A 19,963-nucleotide genomic window follows, 5' to 3' on the forward strand; every position below is an offset into this window, starting at 1 on the left:
GACTGCTGCAGTCTATGTTGGGGGGAGAGAAGTGAGGGACTAGGGTCGGGGGTGTGTTCAGCCACTGTCCCTCTTGGGACAGCTTTGGGAGGCTCGGCTCTGGGCCGCCCTCTCATAGCGACCAGTGATCCCAATAAACAGGATGGTCGTGGCAGCCTGAATGCCAGCCAGCAGGAAGAAGTAGAGGTCCATTCGGCATTTGTTGATGTTCCCTGGGGAAAGGAGGGGTTGGCATTTGGGTCAGGGCAGGGCTCCCCTGGGGATGGCAGCTGAAGCCAGAGTGGGCAGTGGAGGGGATCTGAAAACACTGGGCAGATGGCCCTCTGGCATCTGGCTGCTCTGGGTGTCCCCTGTGGCGTCTACAATGCCCTGTTAGCTGGTTCTTCTTTGAGGGGCTTAAAACATTAAGGACCACAGAGAAAGGTGACCCTTCAACCAGAATGGCAGAGTTCCAGAAGCAGGCAGGCCCCTTGGAGGTCTGCTGCATTCAGTGATCCCTTTTTGATGGTCAGGGTAATCGAGGCCCAGGAGGGGAGGCCACGCTGTGGGCAGTGGGCCAAGTTTGGGCTCAAACTCTGTTCTCCTGAGTCTAGTGTGCCACTTCCTTCTGCCTAGGGTCAAGCACACAGCAGTTGCCACCACCTTTCCTTTCCCAGCCTCCCTCCACCTATGTCCCATTCCCAGGAGGCCCCCACACTCACCAGAGTCCTGGGGGCAGTGCAGCCAGCCTCCCGGCAGTGACAGCAGTGCCACCAGGCTGGAGCCCAACAGCGAGCCCACTCCCGACAGGCAGAAGAAGATGCCCATGATGGCACCCTGCATGGAGCGTGGGGCCTCTGAGTACGCAAACTCCAAGCCTGCAGAGGGAGGGAGGAAAACCCAAGGGGCCAATGGAGGAGCAGAAAGCGGGCTCAGGCCCCACAACGCTCACCCCACCCCCACCAAGCCTCCACCCTGGCCTCCCTGAATGACTGCTGTGATGACGACACCCAAGCACCAATAACCCTCTGCCCTGCTCATCCCCTCATCTGAACACCTCCACCTGGATGCTCCACATTGCTCTGTCTCCCCTGTTCTCCTTTCTCCCCGGTCTCCCATTTCAGTGATGGCACCACTGAGCCAGCCCTGTCTTCACTGTAACCCCCACTCTCTCTGCCTTCCTTCAACATCATCACCATATCATTGTGATTCAACCTCGGAAATCTGCTCCCAACGTCTTTCCCCGGCTCTGTTCCCTCTACCCTGGGCCAAATGAACAAAGGGAGGACAGAGGGGACCCCGACTACCTAGGGGCCTTGGAGAGAGCCTCATGGAGGAGACAGCATTTAGACTGGGAATTGAAGGGGAAGTGGGAGTTCACTTCTGATCAGAGGCAGGGGGAACACCAAGGTCAAAGACACAGAGGGTGGAAAACACAGCAGCAGGGGGGCTGTGTGAGAAGTTGGTATGGGAAGTGTCTCATTCACCTCCAGAGCCCCCATGTCTGTCACGGTGCCTGGCACAAACCAGATGCTGACAAGTCCCAACTGGGTGAATGCAGCCCTGCTCAGAAAACCCTGCCTTTCTCCATTCAGACAAGCTCCAGAGGCTGTGCCCGTGAGACCTCTGACATTAAGGCACCACCAGGCAGAGCCCATCACTGGTATGAGAGCTGGGGAGGGGTCCAAGGTACCTGGGATGCTGGCAAAGATCTCACTGATCCCGATGAGCAGGTACTGAGGGATCTGCCACCAGATGGACAGTGGTGCTGCATAGTATATGTTCTGCCCGATCTGCTGGGACACCGTCTGGTTGTGACGGATGTATTCTAAACGCTCCATCTCCAGGACTCCTGGTGAGGGAGAGAGGGAGACTACAGCCAGGCCCACTCTAGGCAGCTTTGCCCATGACAGAGCTTGACATGTAGTGGATATTCACTAAGTAGCCAGTGATTGACTAGGCAGCAGGTAAAGAAAAGAACAGTGGCCCTCCAACCCTTCCCTTTTTGCCTTGGCTGCTAGGAAGCTCAGAACTAGGTTTTGCACTCTATAACAATAACAACTCTCATTAATTGAGAACCTGTTATGAGCTAGGTATTTAATACGCATTCTTGCAAATGCAAAAGAGAAATTTGGATTAAACAACCAGCCCAGAGTCACACAGCTGATAAGTAGTTGGGGCTGGATTTGCACCCCAGTGTGTCTGGTTTCAAAGCTGGCCCAGTTTCCATGATATCACATGACTCCTCTACTGCAGCATCAAGTAGTACAGGAGGCTTTCTAACCTGACTTTCAAGTTTATTTTCTCTCTTTCCCCTTCATTGCTTAGGAGACAGCTGTGCGCTAGTGGAATGAACACTGAATATGGAATTAGGTGATTTGGGTTCCAATCCTGAGCCTGCCACTGGCTAGCTGTGTGACCTTGGGCCAATCACTTAGCCTCTTTGAGACTCAGTTCGCTTATGCAACAGGAGGGAATAAAAATCCCAGGATCATCGTGAGAATGAAATAGGGTGAAACGCACTAAAGCACGTAGCTGAAAAAGAATCTAGTTTGCTTTTTCATCCTTGTAACACAGTACTGTTTATTGACCTTCATTTCCTCTGGCTCCTCCCTGTGATCCAGGCACAGTGCTGGATGCTTTACCGGATTCATCTCATTTAATCCTCACAACACTCTTGCTAGACCACATTCCACGAGGACTGAGCCTGGGCCCTGCACAGTGTCTGAATGAATTTCTCTCCCCATGTTAAAGCTCAGAGACTCGAAGTAACTTCAGGATCATTAAGTCATGTAGTGAAAAGGGCCGAGGTTTGTGCAGTAGCATCATACAAAGCCTCTTTACCAGACCCCTTTCTTGTAAGTGGATTCAAATCCTTTTCAAATGTTAGAAGGAAGAGAATAAATAATATGTACTCTTCTGAAAAAAGCCCCCAAACCAGTAAGTGGCTGTGTGTCTTTGGAAAACAAATTCGACACATTACTGAGCACCTATGTGCGTTATTCGTAGCAGTGAATAGCCAAAAAGAAACAAACAGCCTGCCTTCATGGAGCTTACATCCCACTGGGGAGAATCTTTTCCTCTCTTGGCCTGAGTTTTCTCATCTGTCAAAATGAGGTGGGGGCTGGCTGGACTCAAGGAGGAGGGTCTCCTTCAGCTCACACATTCCCAGAAGCCAAGACTGGCACCCATGGGTGGAGGGTGTACTTGCCCCAGGCCCATGGCTTCAGCATCAGCCTGGAGTGGAGCCAGCCTTCCCCTGGCCATAGACAAAGGCCAGCCCCCTCCCCAAGACCCTCCACTCCGGCCCACACACCTGCCACAATGACGGAGGTGAAACCAAAGAACATCCCCAGTGCCATCTTCTGCAGAGCCGAGGGAAGCAGCTTGCACCGTAGCAGTAAAGGGTCGAGCAGGTGGTCCTTTACTGGCACCAGAATCAGCAAGACCACGACGTTGGCCAGGAGGAGCCAGGCTTCTGGGATCTGGGCAAGAAGGGACCAAGAGAGGCAGGCTGGCAGAGCAGAAGGTGCTCTGGGCTGGAGACCTGGACTCCATCCAGACTGTCCCTGGGTGACCCAGCATCAGTCCTTTCTCCTCTCCGGAATGCAAACTATTAAGCCATGTTACTAGGGGCCAGATTTGATCGGGGTGGCAAATAAGTTTCCTCTAACATCTATCAATTGGTAGTGGCTGCCTGGAACATTCCAGGGCTCAGCATGAAAAAATGTCATGATTGATTAGTGATGTCTGCCATGGGCAAGGAAGGGAGGTCTAGTAGCAAGTATGTCATTTGTCTGCCAGCTCTGAAGATCTTTGATTTTAAGAGTCTCTGAAATGCCAGGGATCTGGTCAGGAAAGTCTTGGTGAAAGGTATCAGTCTGGGCATCCAGGTATCCCAGAGAGGGAGGGAGCCAGGTCGAGTTGAGGAACACCCTGCATGTGCCTGATCTGAGGGTGGGGTGCAAGCTGGGCAGTGGGACCCACTTCAGAGCAGCAGCGGGTGGGAGCAAAGTTAGCCTGAATTCTTTCAAGGAGTTGAGCTTTGTGGCAGGATGTCTGGGCCTCCAGGTGCTTTTCCTGTATCCTGAGGATGCCCTGCGGCTGGGGGTGGTGGTGAGGGTGGCAGCTTCATTTCCTCCTTTTCTCAGAGGAAGCCCCCAGCCTGTGGATTGAACACGCACATTTCTCTCACCTTGTAGCTGCTGCCCTGGGCTCTCAGAGCCACAGAGCTGTTGGCAGGGTAGTTTGGGAAGATGTTCGGGATGTGGAGGTGAAGACCTTGCAGGACATAGGTGGACTGCATCTGCCGAGAGAGAGACAGAGGCGAGGCTGGAACAGATCTGGCCCCTCGCCTCCACCCCAGGAGGCTCCCAGCGCCCAGTCAGGCATTTCCAGCAGTAGCACAGGGCAGCTGGGCAGCTGTCCCCTCTCCCAGCCTCCTCCCTCCGGAGTTTCCTCCACTCTGCTCCCAGGCCTGAGGACTGTGCGGGCAACTTTACTCCAGAGCCCAGCACAGCTGCTCTGGCTCATATTCGTGTCTCTAGGGCCTGGCACGGAGTAGGCGTGGATAAATGTTTGTTGACAAGGGGAAGATAATGACATGGCTGTCCCTGCGGAGAGCTCTCATCTGACACTGAGGCCAAGCTGAGTCCCACAGGTTGACATCTGGGAACTGTATAGGCACTGACCCACCAGAATGGCCCTGAAGGGCTGGGGGCAGGGGAGGGCACTTGGGCTACTAGGGGCAGCAGCTGTTTGCCAACTGGTATGAAAGGATGTCGTTATTCTGACAACTGGTATGACTGGGGATCAGCCATAAATACACATTCTGCCCCCTATGTCCCTGTCCCATCATGGATACCTTCTGCTTCTGTGCCACCCCCACTCCCCTCTCCCAGTAGCTGGCTGGCCTTGCATAACCCCCATCTCCTGCAGCTTGAAACCAGGTCCCTATGATGGGGGTGCGGGAGGCAGTGACCTTGTGGTCTAGGGATTAGAGGCTGGGGTTAGGCTGCTGCCCACCCCACACACGCACACCCACACACATACACCCCAATAACCTTCCCCTTGGGGAGCGGGGGGAAGCAGTGGTTCTCAAACCAGGCTGCCTGTCAGCATCATCTGAGAGGTTTATTACACTACAGACTCCCCCCAGCAAGTCCCTTTCAGTCATCTCGGGTGGGACTTGGGAATCTGTATTTTTTAAAATCTCTGCAGGTGACTCTGAGGCACAGCCAGGGTGGGGAACCGCTTTTGTAAAGCTCAATGCACCGAGCTTGCCCCTAAATTGCTGGAGGCCCTCGGGCAACTGACACACCTTCTCTGAGCCTCTGTTGCCAAGTTGGAGAATCTGAATGTTGCAGAGCTGTTCGAGCCTCTCGTCTAACATGAGGAAACTGAGGCCCAGAGAGATGGGGTGATGTATCCAAGTCACTGGGCCTCAGCCTGGTCTCCAGAGTTCCCTGTGCTATACCACCTGGGCGGTTAATTACTGGGATGGCTTTGCCCCAGGCCCCACTCCAGCTGCTATGTAGCAGCTGTTCACTTGGTGAACCCCTCCCCACTTGTCATATGCCCTGGGCTTCTACGATGGGAGATGAGACCAGTGAGGGGACTGGAGAACCAGTCCCCCCAGAGTGAAAGGGCAGGGGTGGTCACCTGGAAGTACACCATCCAGTAGGGCACCAAAGTCACCATGACAGGCAAGATCTTCACCAGCACCTGGAAGTTGGCGATGTCCTCTTGGGGGGAAGGGCCAGGCTGCTGAGACCTCTGGTCAGGCAGCAGATGGGCGCCTGGAGAGTCTCTGTGGGGCCATAGAGGCAGCAGATAAAACAGCAGCTGTCATCACCGCCACCACGGCCACCTTTCCACCTCCACCATTATCCCCTACTTCAATCCCACTCCCCTGTCACCAGTTATCAGAGCCGTCACCTCCCCAATCACCGCCCTCACCTCCTCCACTCCACCATTACATCGCCTTCGTCATCATCACTATCATCACCAATGCCAGCATCCCCACCACCATCACTTAGTAAGGTGATCCCCGTCACCAAAGCCATCCGCTGCATGGAGTTTTCACTACCATCACCATCAGTTTTTCAGTGCTGGCACTGCCACTGTCAATACTATCCCTATCATCTCTGTAGCAAAGGCATCGATCAAGACCCATTCCATCCTAGAGCTGTGGCCCCTTAGGTCCTGGGGGGAAGTAAGACCAGAGACTGTGGCCAGCAGAGTCTTGGGGGATTTTTTGGCTTGGAGTGCCAGTTTGCCATGGGAACCCGGGAAGCCCCCATCCATGCCTGATTCAGAGAGAGAAGCTGTCCCAATTTGAGATACCCAAATTCCCCCAGTGCTGGCTCCAAGTTCATCCTCCTCAGGAGGCAGCATGGTAGCCCTCTCCCTACAGAACAAGAAATGGAGAGGGAGGGATGGAGGCAACATAATTAGGAGACAGGAAAGATCAACCTTTATCCTTTATCCTTTACCCTTTGTCCTTTGTCCTAAGAGGCTTCTAATCCCTTCTTGCCCAAGAGCCTTGCCTCATCTTTTGAGATTCCAAAAAGGACGATACCGGTGTGGTTTTTTTCCCAAAGATGGCCAGCATCAGCTTCTCCCCTCCCAGTATGTGACGCCACTCCTCTGCTAACAGGTGGGGTTTATTTGCCCTGCCCTTGAATCTGGGCTGGCCTGTGGCTGTGCTGACCAAGAGAGTGAGGAAGAAGTGATGCTCTGGCACTACCAAACCTCCAGAGGGCCTTAAGGGACCAACAGCCTCCACTTTCTGCCCTTTGGAACATTCCCTCTTGGAATGCTCCCTCCCTTCACAGCCCGGACACCCTGCTGTAAGGAGCTCCAGCCACCTGGGGGTGAGCCAACTTCGACTGCCACCCAGATAAGTGAGCCGAACAGGGTGCTCTAGCCTTTTCAAGTCCCCAAATGATTGCAGCCCCTCTGTAACATCACAAGAAGCAGAACTGCTCAGCTGAGCCCCTCACCTACAGAATCGTGAGAGATCATTAAAAAAAAAAAAAGTGGTTGCTTAGACCACTAAATTCTGGGGTGGTTTGCTAGGCAGCAATGGGCCATTAAAACAAAACCCTACAGAAATACACCAGGTTAGATCTAGATCCCACTGACAGGAACTGTAACTGGGCCCAAGGTCTGGGGGCAGGTTTGCTTAGCGTAAGTAGTCAATTAACTTAGGGAAGAGAGGGGCAAAAGGAAGTCATTACGCACATGCAAGGGCATTCAGAACCTTCCTCCCTTCGACGCCAGCTAATGGGAAAGGGAGCTAGTCTGGCTGACTTCTTAGACTTTCTTATACTTAATATGGAGATAGTGTAGAATTCTATCCCAGCAAGCTCCACTGGTGCCATCATTTTCATAATCCAGCTGCCTCACCATTACCAGCATCTGTCATCACCGGAGCTAACAACACCATCATCCCTATCTTCATCACCGCCATCACTATCAAGACCATTAACGTCCTCATACTTTCCACAGTTAGTCCACTGCCACCTTGACCTCCGTCCCCATCCTCAGTCACAGCAGGCAGTGCTGGCCCAGTGGAGAGCTGGTCATCATACAGGGCCACCACCGGACCTGATCCAGAATGTCTTTAAACTGGACTGTACCTCCCCAGGAGAAGCTTCTCCAGGCTCAGTGGTCCCTTCACCTCGACCCCCCTCCTTACCTAGCAGAGTGTCGGTGCCACAGCCGGGGACAGCAGTTTTGGAGAGCAAGTTTAAGCATGGAAGACACTTGGCTGCCTGTGGGGGGCTTGGTAACAAAGCTTGGGGTGGCAAAGAGGAAGATGAAGAAGGCCAGGCCCACACAGCCCACAGGGATGCAGTAGCCCACCAGGAAGCTGATGTTCTGTTGGATAAAAGCCACCACCAGCAGCGACAGCACCGCACCCAGGTTGATGCTCCAATAAAACCAGTTGAAGAAGCGCTGGTTGGCATGGCGACCAAGATCCATCACCTGGCAGGCAGGGGTAAGAGTGAGGGCCAAGGAGGTGCGGGAACACCCTGCCACGATGTGCTCTCCGTACCTGCACCCTCTCTCCCACAGAGACACTTCTTGGGTCAGCGTGTGGGCATCCTAGCACTTTCTTAATCCCTGATCACTAAATAAATCCCTGATCACTTAATAAATATTTGTTGAATGAATGAATAGATCCTTCTTTCAGAAGTCACTTGTAAATGATCAGGACATTTTGACACAGCTGTTTCTTCATGCCTTTGACACACATTGCTTTGTTATTGTCACTAAGTAGCACACACAACAGATGTCTCTGATGCCATTTTGTTCATTTCTAGTTGATTTATCCCTTTGTCTTTGAGCAACCTACAGCATGTGTCACCTTCATAAGCAGAAAAAAAGCCAGGAAAGAGCTCAGGTCTGTTGCACATTATTAAATATGATTTGTGCATGTTACTGAAAAAACAGGTAGAAGTGCAATTGAGAGTTTCCTCTGCAATTTGGAGATACAGAGCTTTCTATTGTGCCCCACCCCAACTTGCCTCCCAGTCAAACAAATTTGGCGTAATCAGGGAAAGCAGAAGTAGTCCCGGACACAGCCGGGGTCTGGCCTGATGAAAATTAAAAAAATTCAGGCCCCCCCCCCAGCAAGGGCAGAAGGGCTGAAAATCTTTACCCAGGATTTGGATCGATCTGCAACAGCCAGGCCCCAGGCCCCTTTCCGGTCTGCTGACTTGGGTCAGCTGCACTGACTGCCCCACCTCTCCCACACCCTGATCCCAGATTCTGAATCAGCAAGTCTGGGCAGGGCCCGGGCATCTGCACTTTTAAAAAGCAGTGAGGTCTGGAGGTCACTTCTCTGGACAAATGACTCTGTGCCCACCACCCTTTCAATAACTCCCCAAACCTCAGACCCCATTGCTTTCCTTCCACCCAGAGATACATGTACCCATTCGCTAAGAAGATTTTGTCAAGCTTCATTGACTGCACCGGGGAAAAGGTTAGTAGATATTTTGTTCCTTTTCCAAATGTAAACTTATAGTCCCTACAGATGTGTTTAAAACTGCATCCTCTTGGAGATTCTGAGGGGTCCTCTTGGCAACAGGGAGGGAGGGGCCTGAACACTCACTGAGAATCCTTGCTGTCGACTTTCAAGCAGAAAATTGAATAAGTCCCATTATGAGCAGCCACTCCATTTATTAATTGGATGTAAATGAATATGACAATTGCAACTCTAAGGGGAAGACCAGATAGCCCGTTCAGGATATAAATGAGTTCTCGCCAAATGAGCGGCCACGTTGTTGAGAGTGATGGATGGCCCTTTCTGAAATCAGCAAGTGTGTTGAACACCCAGCTCCTGGGTGTAGCTGTCTGCCAGATGGTGCCAACCCCTCCCACCCATGCTCCTCGTCCGACTGCCGTCCGGAATTCCACCGCAGCCCCCTCAGTGCTCTGGTGTGCCCACTCCTTACCCCCATCCACCCTCTACACTGTAGCCAGAGCTATTTTTTAACAGCATCTTCATCCAGTGATGTCCATCCCTGCCTCAAGGCATTTTAGTGTTTCTGTACTGTCCCAGGGATCAGGCCCAAACCCCTAAGGCAGCATTCCAGCCTGGCCTCACCCTGCTTCGCCTGAAATCCATGCTCAGTAAACAGCAGGGTGCAGGGAAGCTGTTATCAGTGTGATGCCACCAGAGGTCGGCCCAGAGGTCTTCTGAGAGGCCAATTCTGCCACCAAGAGGAGGGAGAGACAGGAGGCAGTAGATGGCTGAGGCCCTCTGGAGGTCAGTGAGGTCAAGGGCACAGGTTAAGAGCACCTGGGGGTGTGGTGGGATATCAATGAAAGAGCAGAATTAAGGGAAGATGAGAGATTCACACTGGCAGATGTTAGGGATCTCTTGGTCTGAAGGAAAATCAATGTTGGCTGAGAAATAAACAGGGCTGTCCTGGGGGCACCAAGCTCCCCATCGTCAAAGGGATCCAAACAGGCCAGGTGAGCAACTCCTTGGCAAGGATACTAGAGACTGTTGGATACTGGATGCAAAGATTCCCTGAAAAATGTCCCCTTTATACTTGTAATACTTACGATTAAGGAACATTTGAAAACAGAGACAATTAGGAAAACAGTACTAGTCCAGGGACCTGAATACTCTACCGTTAGAATTTTTTCCACCTTCCCCCCTGCAACTCTGTACCCATCACCCTTTCAATAACTCCCCAAACCTCAGACCCCATTGCTTTCCTTCCACCCAGAGATACACGTACCCATTAGCTAAGAAGATTTTGTCAAGCTTCATTGACTGCACTGGGGAAAAGGTAAATAGGTATCTTGTTCCTTTTCCAAGTGTAAACTTACAGTCCCTACAGATGTGTTTAAAACTGCATCCTCTTGGAGATGAACCTGGTCTTTTCACGCGGCTGTGATCATGTTCTGTGTGCAATTCTGCATTGCTTTTGCTCATTAACATCATATGTGGTTTTTTAAAAATCATGTTACATATTATTTAAATTCCTGTCTAATATCCCACTGAGTCGAGCTATCAAAACAGAGCCATGTTGTTAGGTGTTTACTCATTCATGTAGCAAATATCTATCTATTGAATTTCTCCTCTGTGCCATGCTCTGGCCACACGGTACAGAGAGAGGCTCAGAAGTGAAGCTACTGGCCCAGTCTGGCTGGTGAGTGGCAGATCTGGGATCTGAACAACCTCTGGCCCAGCTGGCAGGAAGAGGCTTGCTCCCACCCTAGCCCCCAGATCCCCAAAGCTCATAAAGATGAGGCTCCGGCTGGGGCCGGAAGTCCAGCTTCATTTACGCTGCTCTTTGACCCGCTCTCTATGAGACCTTGGACTGGTTGATTAATGTCCTGAAACCTCAGTGTCCTCATCTGTAAAATGGACATAATAACACTACCTACCTCCTAAGTAGTTAAGAGGATGAAATGAGTTGAAACACTGAAAGTGGCACGTACAGAAGGCTAACTATGGTTATGACCACTGGTGCCATCCTTATTGTTGGAGTTAGCACCCCCTCTTCATTGAAATAAGGAAACTGGATTCGGGAGAGGGGAAGTGGTTGTCCGAGGTCACGCTGACAGCCGGAACCTCCTGACTCCCCGGCCATCCCCTTCCTTCCTCACGCCCTGGGCCTTCCGAAGGGGCGGGCCCTCCTGCCACTCACCTGGTCGGCTCCGAAAGAGGTGAGGTTGCTCCGGACGGAGCTGGCGGCCAGGCCGAGCAGCAGCAGCGCGGCGTAGAGGGTGGGCGCGCAGTAGGGGCTGGGCGAGGTGTGCAGGCAGTCCGGCGGGTGGCAGGAGGGCTCCAGCGGCAAGGCGGGCCTCTCGCCGCAGAAGGAGCGGCGGCCGTCAGGGAAGGCGGTGGCGGCCAGCAGGCCGGTGGCGGCCAGGTAGAGCAGCAGGCTGAGCGCGATGGCTTGGTAGCGGCCCAGGTACACGTCGGCCAGCCAGCCGCCCACGGGCGCCAGCAGGTAGGACGCGCCCAGGAAGACGAGCGCGGCGCGGGACGCCTGCTCGCCGGCCCACTGCAGGTCGGCGCTGTTGAGGTAGAGCACGAGGTTGCCCGCGACGCCGAAGAAGGCAGCGCGCTCCAGCGTCTCCACCAGCAGCACCGCGGCCGCCGCCGCCCGCCACCACCGACGGGGCCTCCGCGGCCCGCGCGCCAGCAGAGGCCGGCGCTCCCCGGGCGCGGGCTCGCGGGGCTCCCCCGGGACGCGCGGCCCGGGCATCCTGGGCCTCCGCTGCGCTTCTCTGACCCCGACTCCCGAGCCCTCCGCACCCCCCTCCACCACCAACCCCCAGCCCTACTCTTCTCCTCCCCTCCCCCAAATGGCTGCCCTCCTTTCTCACCCCTTTAAGTCCCCCTTCTTGTCCCTTTCCCCTCTGCTCCCCTGCCCCCTCTGCCTGACTTTCTCGGCCCCTTCGGCCTCTGATGCTACCCAGATTCTACCTCCCACTCCCTAATTCTCAACTCTCTCCTTTCCCTGCCTCCCACCCCTAACTCTTCCACCTTCCTCCACCCGGACTCTGTCTTCTTCTCTCTGTCCTCACTGCTCACCCTTCCTCTCCCCACTTCTCTGCCCCTCCCCCCCTTTCCTGTTGGTCTCCCTGGTTGGTCGCCTTTTCTTAACCCAGGTGACACCTGGCCAGCTCTGGGGAGAGGGGTCCTGCCACATGGGCTCCCTCTGCCCCCTGCTGCCTCCTCCACCTCCTCCCTCTCCAGCGACTGCCTCCCCTGCCGCCCCTGGTGTCCCTCTGGCTCCTGGTTGTGGCTCAGCCTCTGTCCAGCTCTCTGCTTCTTGAGAAACTCTGGGAGTCCCTAGCTTCCCCTTTCACTGCCTCTGTGGCCGGGGCTGCGTCACATGGTGCCGTGGAGTGTTTAGGAGAAACGAAAGCCCGGGTCACAGGGTCTCCGCCCGCTCAGCTTTCTAAAACCCTCCCCTCTCCTCCCACCCATTGCTCTTGCCCCAATCTCTGCCTGCCTTCCTGGAGGCTGGAGGAATATTTTCCACCTTTCACTTTCATTTCTCCCTAGATCCTACTTTTGCTTGCATCCTCTTCTAATCGCCATCCAAATCTGGAATGATAGAACTGGAAAGGATATACGCAACATTTTGTCCTACCCACCCACTTAGTGGATGCACACCGAGGCCCAGTGGAGTAGGGAGGAGGGGAGGCTGGGGGGTGACTGGTTCATGGTAACTGAACTAGGGGTAAACCACTGCCTGGGCACCTGAGTGACAGAGGAAGCTCTCAAATGCAATTCAGATTGTGCAACACTATTGTTGGGAAGGAAGTGGGGGCACCTTCCAGAAGCTTGTGGCACCATAGAGGGCCCACAAGGGAGTCGAGATTGAAGGAGACTGACCTCAGACTAAATCAAAATGAAGCCTCAGCCCTCCCCTCCTTGGGGCGCCGCAGTGCCCGTGGATTAAGAGCCAGCCCTCACCTTGATCTCCAAGCCCCAAGGGATCTGGCCCCTGGCCTCCTCCATCCACTCAAGTCCAGCCACACTGGCCTCCTCCTGTTCCCTCCCGTGCTGAGCCCCCTTCCTGCCTCTGGACCTTGGTCTCTACTGTTTCCTCTGCCAGAACTTCTCTTCCTCCAGATCTTTGCATGACTGGCCTCTTCCCTGTATTTTGGTTTCAGCTGGAATGTCTCCTCTTCATGAAGACCTTCCCTGATCATCCCATCTAAGTGGTTGCCTACTGGATTTTCAGCATCCTCTTTCTGCCACCTTGTCCTTTTTCAATGTCTTCAAGCACATGATACTCATTCAATTACTGGTTATGTCCTCCAGCAGAGAAGTTCCATTGGGTCAAGGACCTCGTCTATTTATTTTTAAAAGATTTTATTTATTTTTTAAGAGCAGCTTTAGGTTTATAACAAAATCAAGAGGGTGGTATGCAGACTCAGCTGCCTCTGCTGCTCCTCGGTGGAAGTTCAGGATCACTGGGGTGTGGGGACAAAGTGCATGTCACATTCAAACTCTGTCCTCTCTTGGCGAGGTCACTAGGGTGGCAGATGTCACCTTGCCAAGAAGCCATCTCAGAGGGCTGAGCCTTGCAATGAGAGTGTATACATGTGCCGGTGACCTTCGGGGGTGGTGGATAATAGGAAAGGTCCTGGAAACAATGTGGATGGCAGGAAAAAAGCAGGAGAGGAACACATCAAAGAGAACAGAAGTGCAGTTTCTTCCTTGTTGTCCAGTCTGCGCCCCCGAAGTGTGTGGGGACCAGGAACTGGAGGCCTAGGGAAAGTCCTGGGGCCAAGTACCCCCTGCCCCCCACCCTGTCCCCAGTCTAGGGCAGCAGTGGCCCTGCAGATGCCTCAGTTGGAGGCTGCTGAAAGGAGCCTTTTTACTGTACACATTGAGCTGCCACTACTGGAGAACATGAGAAAGGCGGAGACTGCCCTGTCAGCAGGCTGGGGATGTCTGGTGCATGTGGCTTCTCCCAGGTCCTGCTGGCAGCCCTCTGCCAGGCCAGGTGAAAGATGCCAGGTTGTGAGAGGTCCTAAAGTGGGATTCACCGAAACTCTTAGACCCCAACCCACCTTCTAAAACTAAAACTAAACCAGATCTAACTTCTAATTTCCAGGTCCCGTTTCTTGGTAACACCCAGCGTTGTTCTGCTACATCGCACACAGGTGATACAGTCACTGGTGAGCATCATATATACACAGCCTCACTGCAACTCTGTAACGATGGCCAGGATGCCGCCCCCGCAGCGGGGCAAGCTTATCTCCCAGGCTGATGCAAGGCCTGCTGCACATGCAGGACAATTTGAGTCTCTCTTGTGCCTGGCCAACCAACTCCCTGAACCTGTAGGGGATCCTGGGTTTGAGGACAGGTGCATGGAACAAAAAATAGAGCTGAGTGAAAGTGGAGTGAGGAGAGGCAGAGCAGAGAGGAGGACATGACAGCCCAGGGCAATTTCTAGACAGCTGTCCTTCCCTTCCTGGACCTCTGCGGTGGCACCTTCCAGTTCATGGTCAGCCCTGAGGTCAGAGTGCTTGAAACCCTGCAAGGGCTCCCCCTACCCCCTGCCAACTCCTGAGCCTCAGCTCATATAGCTCCCTCTCCATGCCCCCTGCCCCTGCTCTGCCTCTCAGCTTCCAGTCCTGTCCCTCATTGGGAACTTGGCACCTGCTGCCCACACCCCTGGCCCCCTAGCCTAGAACCTCCCATGACTAATGAATCCTGGTCCCTTGGAACTTGCCTGAGATGTCACCTCTTCCAAGAAGTATCCCCTGATTTCCCAAGGTTGGGTTAGCCCTCAGAGCCCTCTGCAGTGACTCGTGTCATAACCGCTTGCTTACTTGCCCGTTTGTCCCACTGGACTAGAGACTTGGGGACAGGGATTGTGTCTTCTTCATCTCTGTGTTCCAGGGCCTGGCACCCTGCCTGGCACATCATAGGCACATCCTTTCCAAGAGAATAAACTTGGGGGTTGGACACCTGAGCAGGGGCCCTGTCTTGATCAGTTAAGGGCTATGTGATCTTCAGCAAGCTACTTAACCACTTAAGTTTCTTTATCAGAAAAAATGGAGGAGATTAATACTTGTTACCTTGCAGGGCTTTTTTGTGAGCTTCAAACTGAGCTAACCCAGCACTGTGGCTGGTGTACAGTAAGATCTCAGGAAATACCCGCACCTTAATGAACTAATAAATACATTAAATAAATGTTTAGAGATTGTTTATTATGTGCTGGGCATTGTTAAAGGGGCTGAAGATACAACAGTGAACAAAATGGACACAAATCTTTGCCCTCATTGAGCTGACATGTTGGAAGAGACAGACAACAAACAAATGAATAGACTAGAGGAGAGAATAAAATAAAAGCGAGTAGGATGTACTTAGCATCACATATAATAAAGTCTATAATGAAAAATAAAGTTGGATAAAGAGATGGAGATGACTGTGGAGGCGTCTTAGGTTGAGTATAATAGAATAACAACTTATTATAAATCAGGATTTCTCAACTATGACACTGTTGACAGTTTGGCACAGATAATTCTTGTTTGTTTTTTTTTTTAAGTGAAAGCAAATTTATTTAGAGAGATGCACATTCCATAGACAGAGTGCAGTCTGTCTCTCACAAGGAAAAACGGCTTAGGAGCTGCACACTCCATAGGCAGAATGTGGGCCACCTCAGAAAGGTGAGAGGGAGAGAGACAGAGAGGTGTGGGGTGTTTAAAGTAAACGTAGATACGCGCTCCATAGGCAGAGCGCAGGCCGTCTCAGAAGGTGAGCGCAACAGAGCGTGGGTGGCTGGATAATTCTTTGTCGCAGGGCTGTCCTGTGCAGTGTTGGGCATTCAGCAATATCATAGTGTCTATTAACAAGATGCTAGCTGCATCCCTTCCTGTCAGGTGTGACAACCAAAATGTCACCAGAAGTTACCAAATGTCCCTGGGGGGTAAAATCATCCCTGGTTGAGAGCTACTGCTGTAAATAAACGTCTGCTGTGAGAGGATGTAGTGGGCTGAATGGTGCCCGCCTCCTAAGGATCTGTCCACGTCCTAGTCCCTGGAACCTATGACTGTTATCTGACAGGGCAAACGATGTGATTAAATTAAAAATCTTGAGTGGAGGAGCTTATCCTGGATAATCTCAGTGAGCTCTAGTGCCCTCACATGCTTATAAGAGAAAAGTGAGGACAAGCGCTCACAAGTACTGGTGGGGATGTGGAGAACGGAAGCCCTCACGCACTGCTGGTGGGAAAGTAAATTGGTGCCGTCACAATGGAAAACAGTATGGAGGATTCTCAAAAAGTAAAAAATAGAGCTGTTTGATGATCCAGCAATCCCACTCCTGGGTATCCATCCAAAGGAAATGCACTCACTATCTCAAAGAGGTATCTGCACCCCCGTGTTCACCGCAGCATTATTCACAATAGCCAAGACGTGGAAACAGCCTAACTGTTCTTTGATGGGTGAATGGATAAGGAAAATGTGGTATATGTTTACAGTGAGTATTACTCCATAAAAAAGAAGGAAATGCTGCCATTTGCAACAAAGGATAGACCTCGAGGGCGTTGTGCTAAGCAAAGTAAGTCAGCCAGAGAAAGACAAGTGCTGTACGATTGCACTTATATGTGGAATCTGAAAAAACAGAATTCATAGAAACCAAGCACAGATTGGTGGTTGCCAGAAGCAGGAGCTGGGGAGTCGGGGGAATGGGTGGAGGTGGTCAATTAAAAAGAGAGAGAGAGAAAGGCAGAAAGGCAGAGGGAGGGGAGGCGGACCCATGCAGCAGAGAAGGCTCTGTGAAGATAGCGGCAAAGATTGGAGCTATGCTACAACAAGCAGGGATGCCGTGGAACCCCTGTTGTCACAAGGAGGTAGAAAAGGCAAGGGACAGCTTCTTCCCTAGGGCCTCTGGAGGAACTGTGGCCCTGCAGATACCTGGATGTCAGATTTCTGCCTTCCAGCACTGTGAGCAAATAAATTTCTGTTGTTTAGTTGGTTTTTTTTTTTAGGGAAATAATAATTTTTTATTACCAGAAAGAATTTTGCACATTGTCTTGGTAACATTGTGTCTTTTTAGAAAATGGACATCTGGTAGGGAGGGTATAGCTCAGTGGTAGCAGGCATGGTTAGCAATCACGAAGTCCTGGGTTCAATCCCCAGTACTTCCATTTAAAAAAAAAATTGGACTTCTCCAAAAACAAATGAAAATACATTTCTCAGGTGACCAAAACTGAAAACCATTATTTCCATATTTCATTGATCAAAATAAAAGATACAATTAAAGAAAAATATTTTACATTAAAATCTTGGCTTTGTATGTTTTTTAGAAGGAAAATACTTGGGGGTGGAAATTAGCAGTGATTTCTGTGTTCGTTTTTATTTCTCAAACCCTTAGGCCATGCAATACATATGAAAATGGAATTATAAACACATCTATGTCCAGAAAAGTCACTCTATTCCATAGCGTATTAGAACAGCACATTGACATTATTTGTATCATATTCTTTTATCTTAAATTTTGCAATATATATTTTTTAAAAACATAAGCCACAGGAAACCAGTATGGAACAGTATGACTTCAGTGAGTGTGGTTTCACTATTAAACATTATAATCCAAGATTCACACTCCCACAGGGGAATTGACAAAGAGGCCCTTGACATGGATGAGGGTGACCCCATTTGCAGATCACACAAAACTGGAAGGATTAGTAAAAACTCTGGCCAGGGGGCTCCAGACACCTGAAGCTGTCCACAGGGCAGCTCTACGTGGGTTAAGTGGGCAGCTTTGAATGCCAGCCTCTCTTCTTGGGGCCCCAAGCTCAATGAGAAAGGGCCCAGGTGACATGGCTTGGCAGCAGCAGAGCAACAACAAAAAAGCCTTGGGGATTTTCATCAGTGGCAAATTCAGGATGAGTCAACATTGTTTGGGGATCCCCCTTGGCCAGAGCAGAATAGTGGTTGTCAGGGTGATGAGATTATAGTGATTTTGTTGTCTCTTTTCTTAATTTTCCAGAGTTCCTCTAATGTGGTTCTAAGGCTTTGATTATTACACAAAGGTCAAATTTGGTACTGAGGTTATCACTCTGCTTGACTCTAGGCTGATCAGGCCCAATATGAGACATTGAGTTCAGGGGTACCACATTTTTTTTAGTAGGGGGAAGTAAAGATTGGTGAAGCCCTTTTATTTTTATTTTAAACGTTTTTATTGTTGTTGTTGTTGTTGTTTTTAACGCCTTTATTGTGGTATGGTTCCTGTAGAGTAAACAGCACATATTTGAAATGTACAATTTGATGAATTTTGATAGATGTACACACCAGTGACACCACTACCACAAACAAGATAGCTAACACTTCCATCACTCCCCAAGAGGTGCAGTTTTTGAAGGGGTACCACATTTAAAGGTTCCCTGTAAACTGATTAGGAGCAGGAAAGGTGGGGAAGTCCTGCCTGTGGGAGAGGGCAGACAATGGGGCAACGTGTCCCTGGTGTCAAACCTCCACTCCTGCAGAGCCAGCAGTTCTCAAAGTGAGGTCCGTGGAACTCTAATGGGTTCCTGAGACCCTTTCAGGAATTTCTGAGGTCAAAACACTTTTATTTTCATAAAATATATTAAGACATAACTTGCCTTTCTACTGACCTATCTTGTCTGGTACAAATGCAATGATGGATAAAACTGAGGGCCGTAGCATGAATCAAAGCTGGGGCATTAAATTCTGCTAGGAGCCATTGAATTCTTCACCCCCGTGCACTCAGAGTGAAAAACAGAAAAAAAAATTTTTGCTAGTTTTACGTAAGAATATCCCCAATGAAGCAGTTAAAATGATTAATGTTATTAAATCACAATTCTTGTGTACACCAATTTGGAACATTCTATGCGACAGAATGAGACGTAGGCATAAAGTGCCTTGTTAGATATTGCAGGGCAGTGCCCGCTTCCAGGAAGAGCGATTCTGCTGTTGTTGGATCTGCCAGTCGAACTACATATCTGTTTGCTTGTTTGATTTTTTTTTAAATACAGAACACCATCTTAACTTGAAATGATGATGATTCAGACTTAAGCATTTGTGCAGACAATGTTTTGAAAATTAATGAAGTGAACCTGACTGTATTTGTTGCCAGTGATGAAACCCTGAAGCTTTAGAGTAAGAACTGCAATTTTAGAAGACTTGTACTTGCACCATGACCTTGACAGCCTCCCAGTACTTAAATGGGATTGGAGAGGAGAGTAATGAATGGGATTTTTTTTTTTGATGCTATCTAATGAAATATGTCAGCATTTGGAAGATCTATGTAACTCTGTGAACCAGTATGCTCCAGAATGACTGGTGCATGTTATTGCAAAATCATGCATGGATGAAAGATCTATTCAAAGTGCAAGACAGACCAATGGATTTTAATTTAACAGTACATTCAAGTCCACTGATACGATTTCAGATTCCATATTACAACTAACCTTTAGAAACCATCACATGTCAAGTTCTGCAGTAGTATCAGAGAAGACTATCTAAAATTACCTAAAAAGGCTATAAAAATATTCCTTCTTTTTCCAGCGGCATATCATGAAGCCAGATGTTTTCCCATGTACTTCAATCAAAAAAGCATAACTCAGCAGATTGAATGAAGAAGCAGATACGAGAATCCAAATGTCTTCTATAAAGTAGAGAGATTTGTAAATGTGTAATACAATGCTACTCTTCCCAATAATTTTTTGTTTGAAATAGATATTAATTTTTCATACAAAGTATTAGGTTGACATGTAATGAATTTATTGTTGCTGTTTTTTGAATGAATTACATAAATATTTTAACTTTCTCAATTTAATTCCTAATATGGTAAATATGGATAGATATAAGCCACATAAACAAAAAGGTCTTTGAGGTCCTTGATAATTTTCAAGAAAATCAAGAGGTCTCGAAACCAAAAAGGTTGAGAGCTGTTGTCCTGTCTGTGCTGAAAGATGGGAGATGAATCCCACAAAGATTTAGGTGGCTGCCATAGTGA

At 50.3% G+C, this 19,963-nt stretch overlaps 1 protein-coding gene and 1 long non-coding RNA gene across 2 annotated transcripts; one reads left to right on the forward strand and one right to left on the reverse strand.

Annotated features, from left to right (window-relative positions):
• On the reverse strand, nt 1-12,586 carry SLC15A3 (solute carrier family 15 member 3). The gene is made up of 8 exons (XM_032489519.1): nt 11,154-12,586; nt 7,682-7,971; nt 5,641-5,788; nt 4,175-4,285; nt 3,296-3,464; nt 1,673-1,831; nt 702-857; nt 1-212 (listed from the first exon to the last, which is right to left on the reverse strand). The coding sequence occupies exons 1-8, from the start codon at nt 11,715-11,717 to the stop codon at nt 58-60; spliced, it is 1,752 nt and encodes a 583-aa protein (XP_032345410.1). The 5' UTR covers nt 11,718-12,586; the 3' UTR covers nt 1-57.
• On the forward strand, nt 8,837-19,593 carry LOC116666492. The gene is made up of 3 exons (XR_004323383.1): nt 8,837-8,971; nt 14,088-14,151; nt 19,513-19,593. It is a non-coding gene; the product is annotated as an uncharacterized LOC116666492 (long non-coding RNA).
• Nucleotides 19,594-19,963: the final 370 nt, after the last annotated feature.

This window comes from Camelus ferus, chromosome 10 (assembly GCF_009834535.1).
Source record: "Camelus ferus isolate YT-003-E chromosome 10, BCGSAC_Cfer_1.0, whole genome shotgun sequence".
Lineage (NCBI taxonomy): Eukaryota > Metazoa > Chordata > Mammalia > Artiodactyla > Camelidae > Camelus > Camelus ferus.

Bases quoted from the DNA above. Each gene is read 5' to 3' on its own strand.
- SLC15A3 (XM_032489519.1), bottom strand. From the start codon at position 11,717: ATGCCCGGGCCGCGCGTCCCGGGGGAGCCCCGCGAGCCCGCGCCCGGG. The intron at 1,832-3,295 runs GTGTGTGGGCCG...CTCCCTCACCAG, and splicing joins CACCTCCGTCATTGTGGCAG to GAGTCCTGGAGATGGAGCGT. The intron at 213-701 runs GTGAGTGTGGGG...TCCTTTCCCCAG, and splicing joins GCACTGCCCCCAGGACTCTG to GGAACATCAACAAATGCCGA.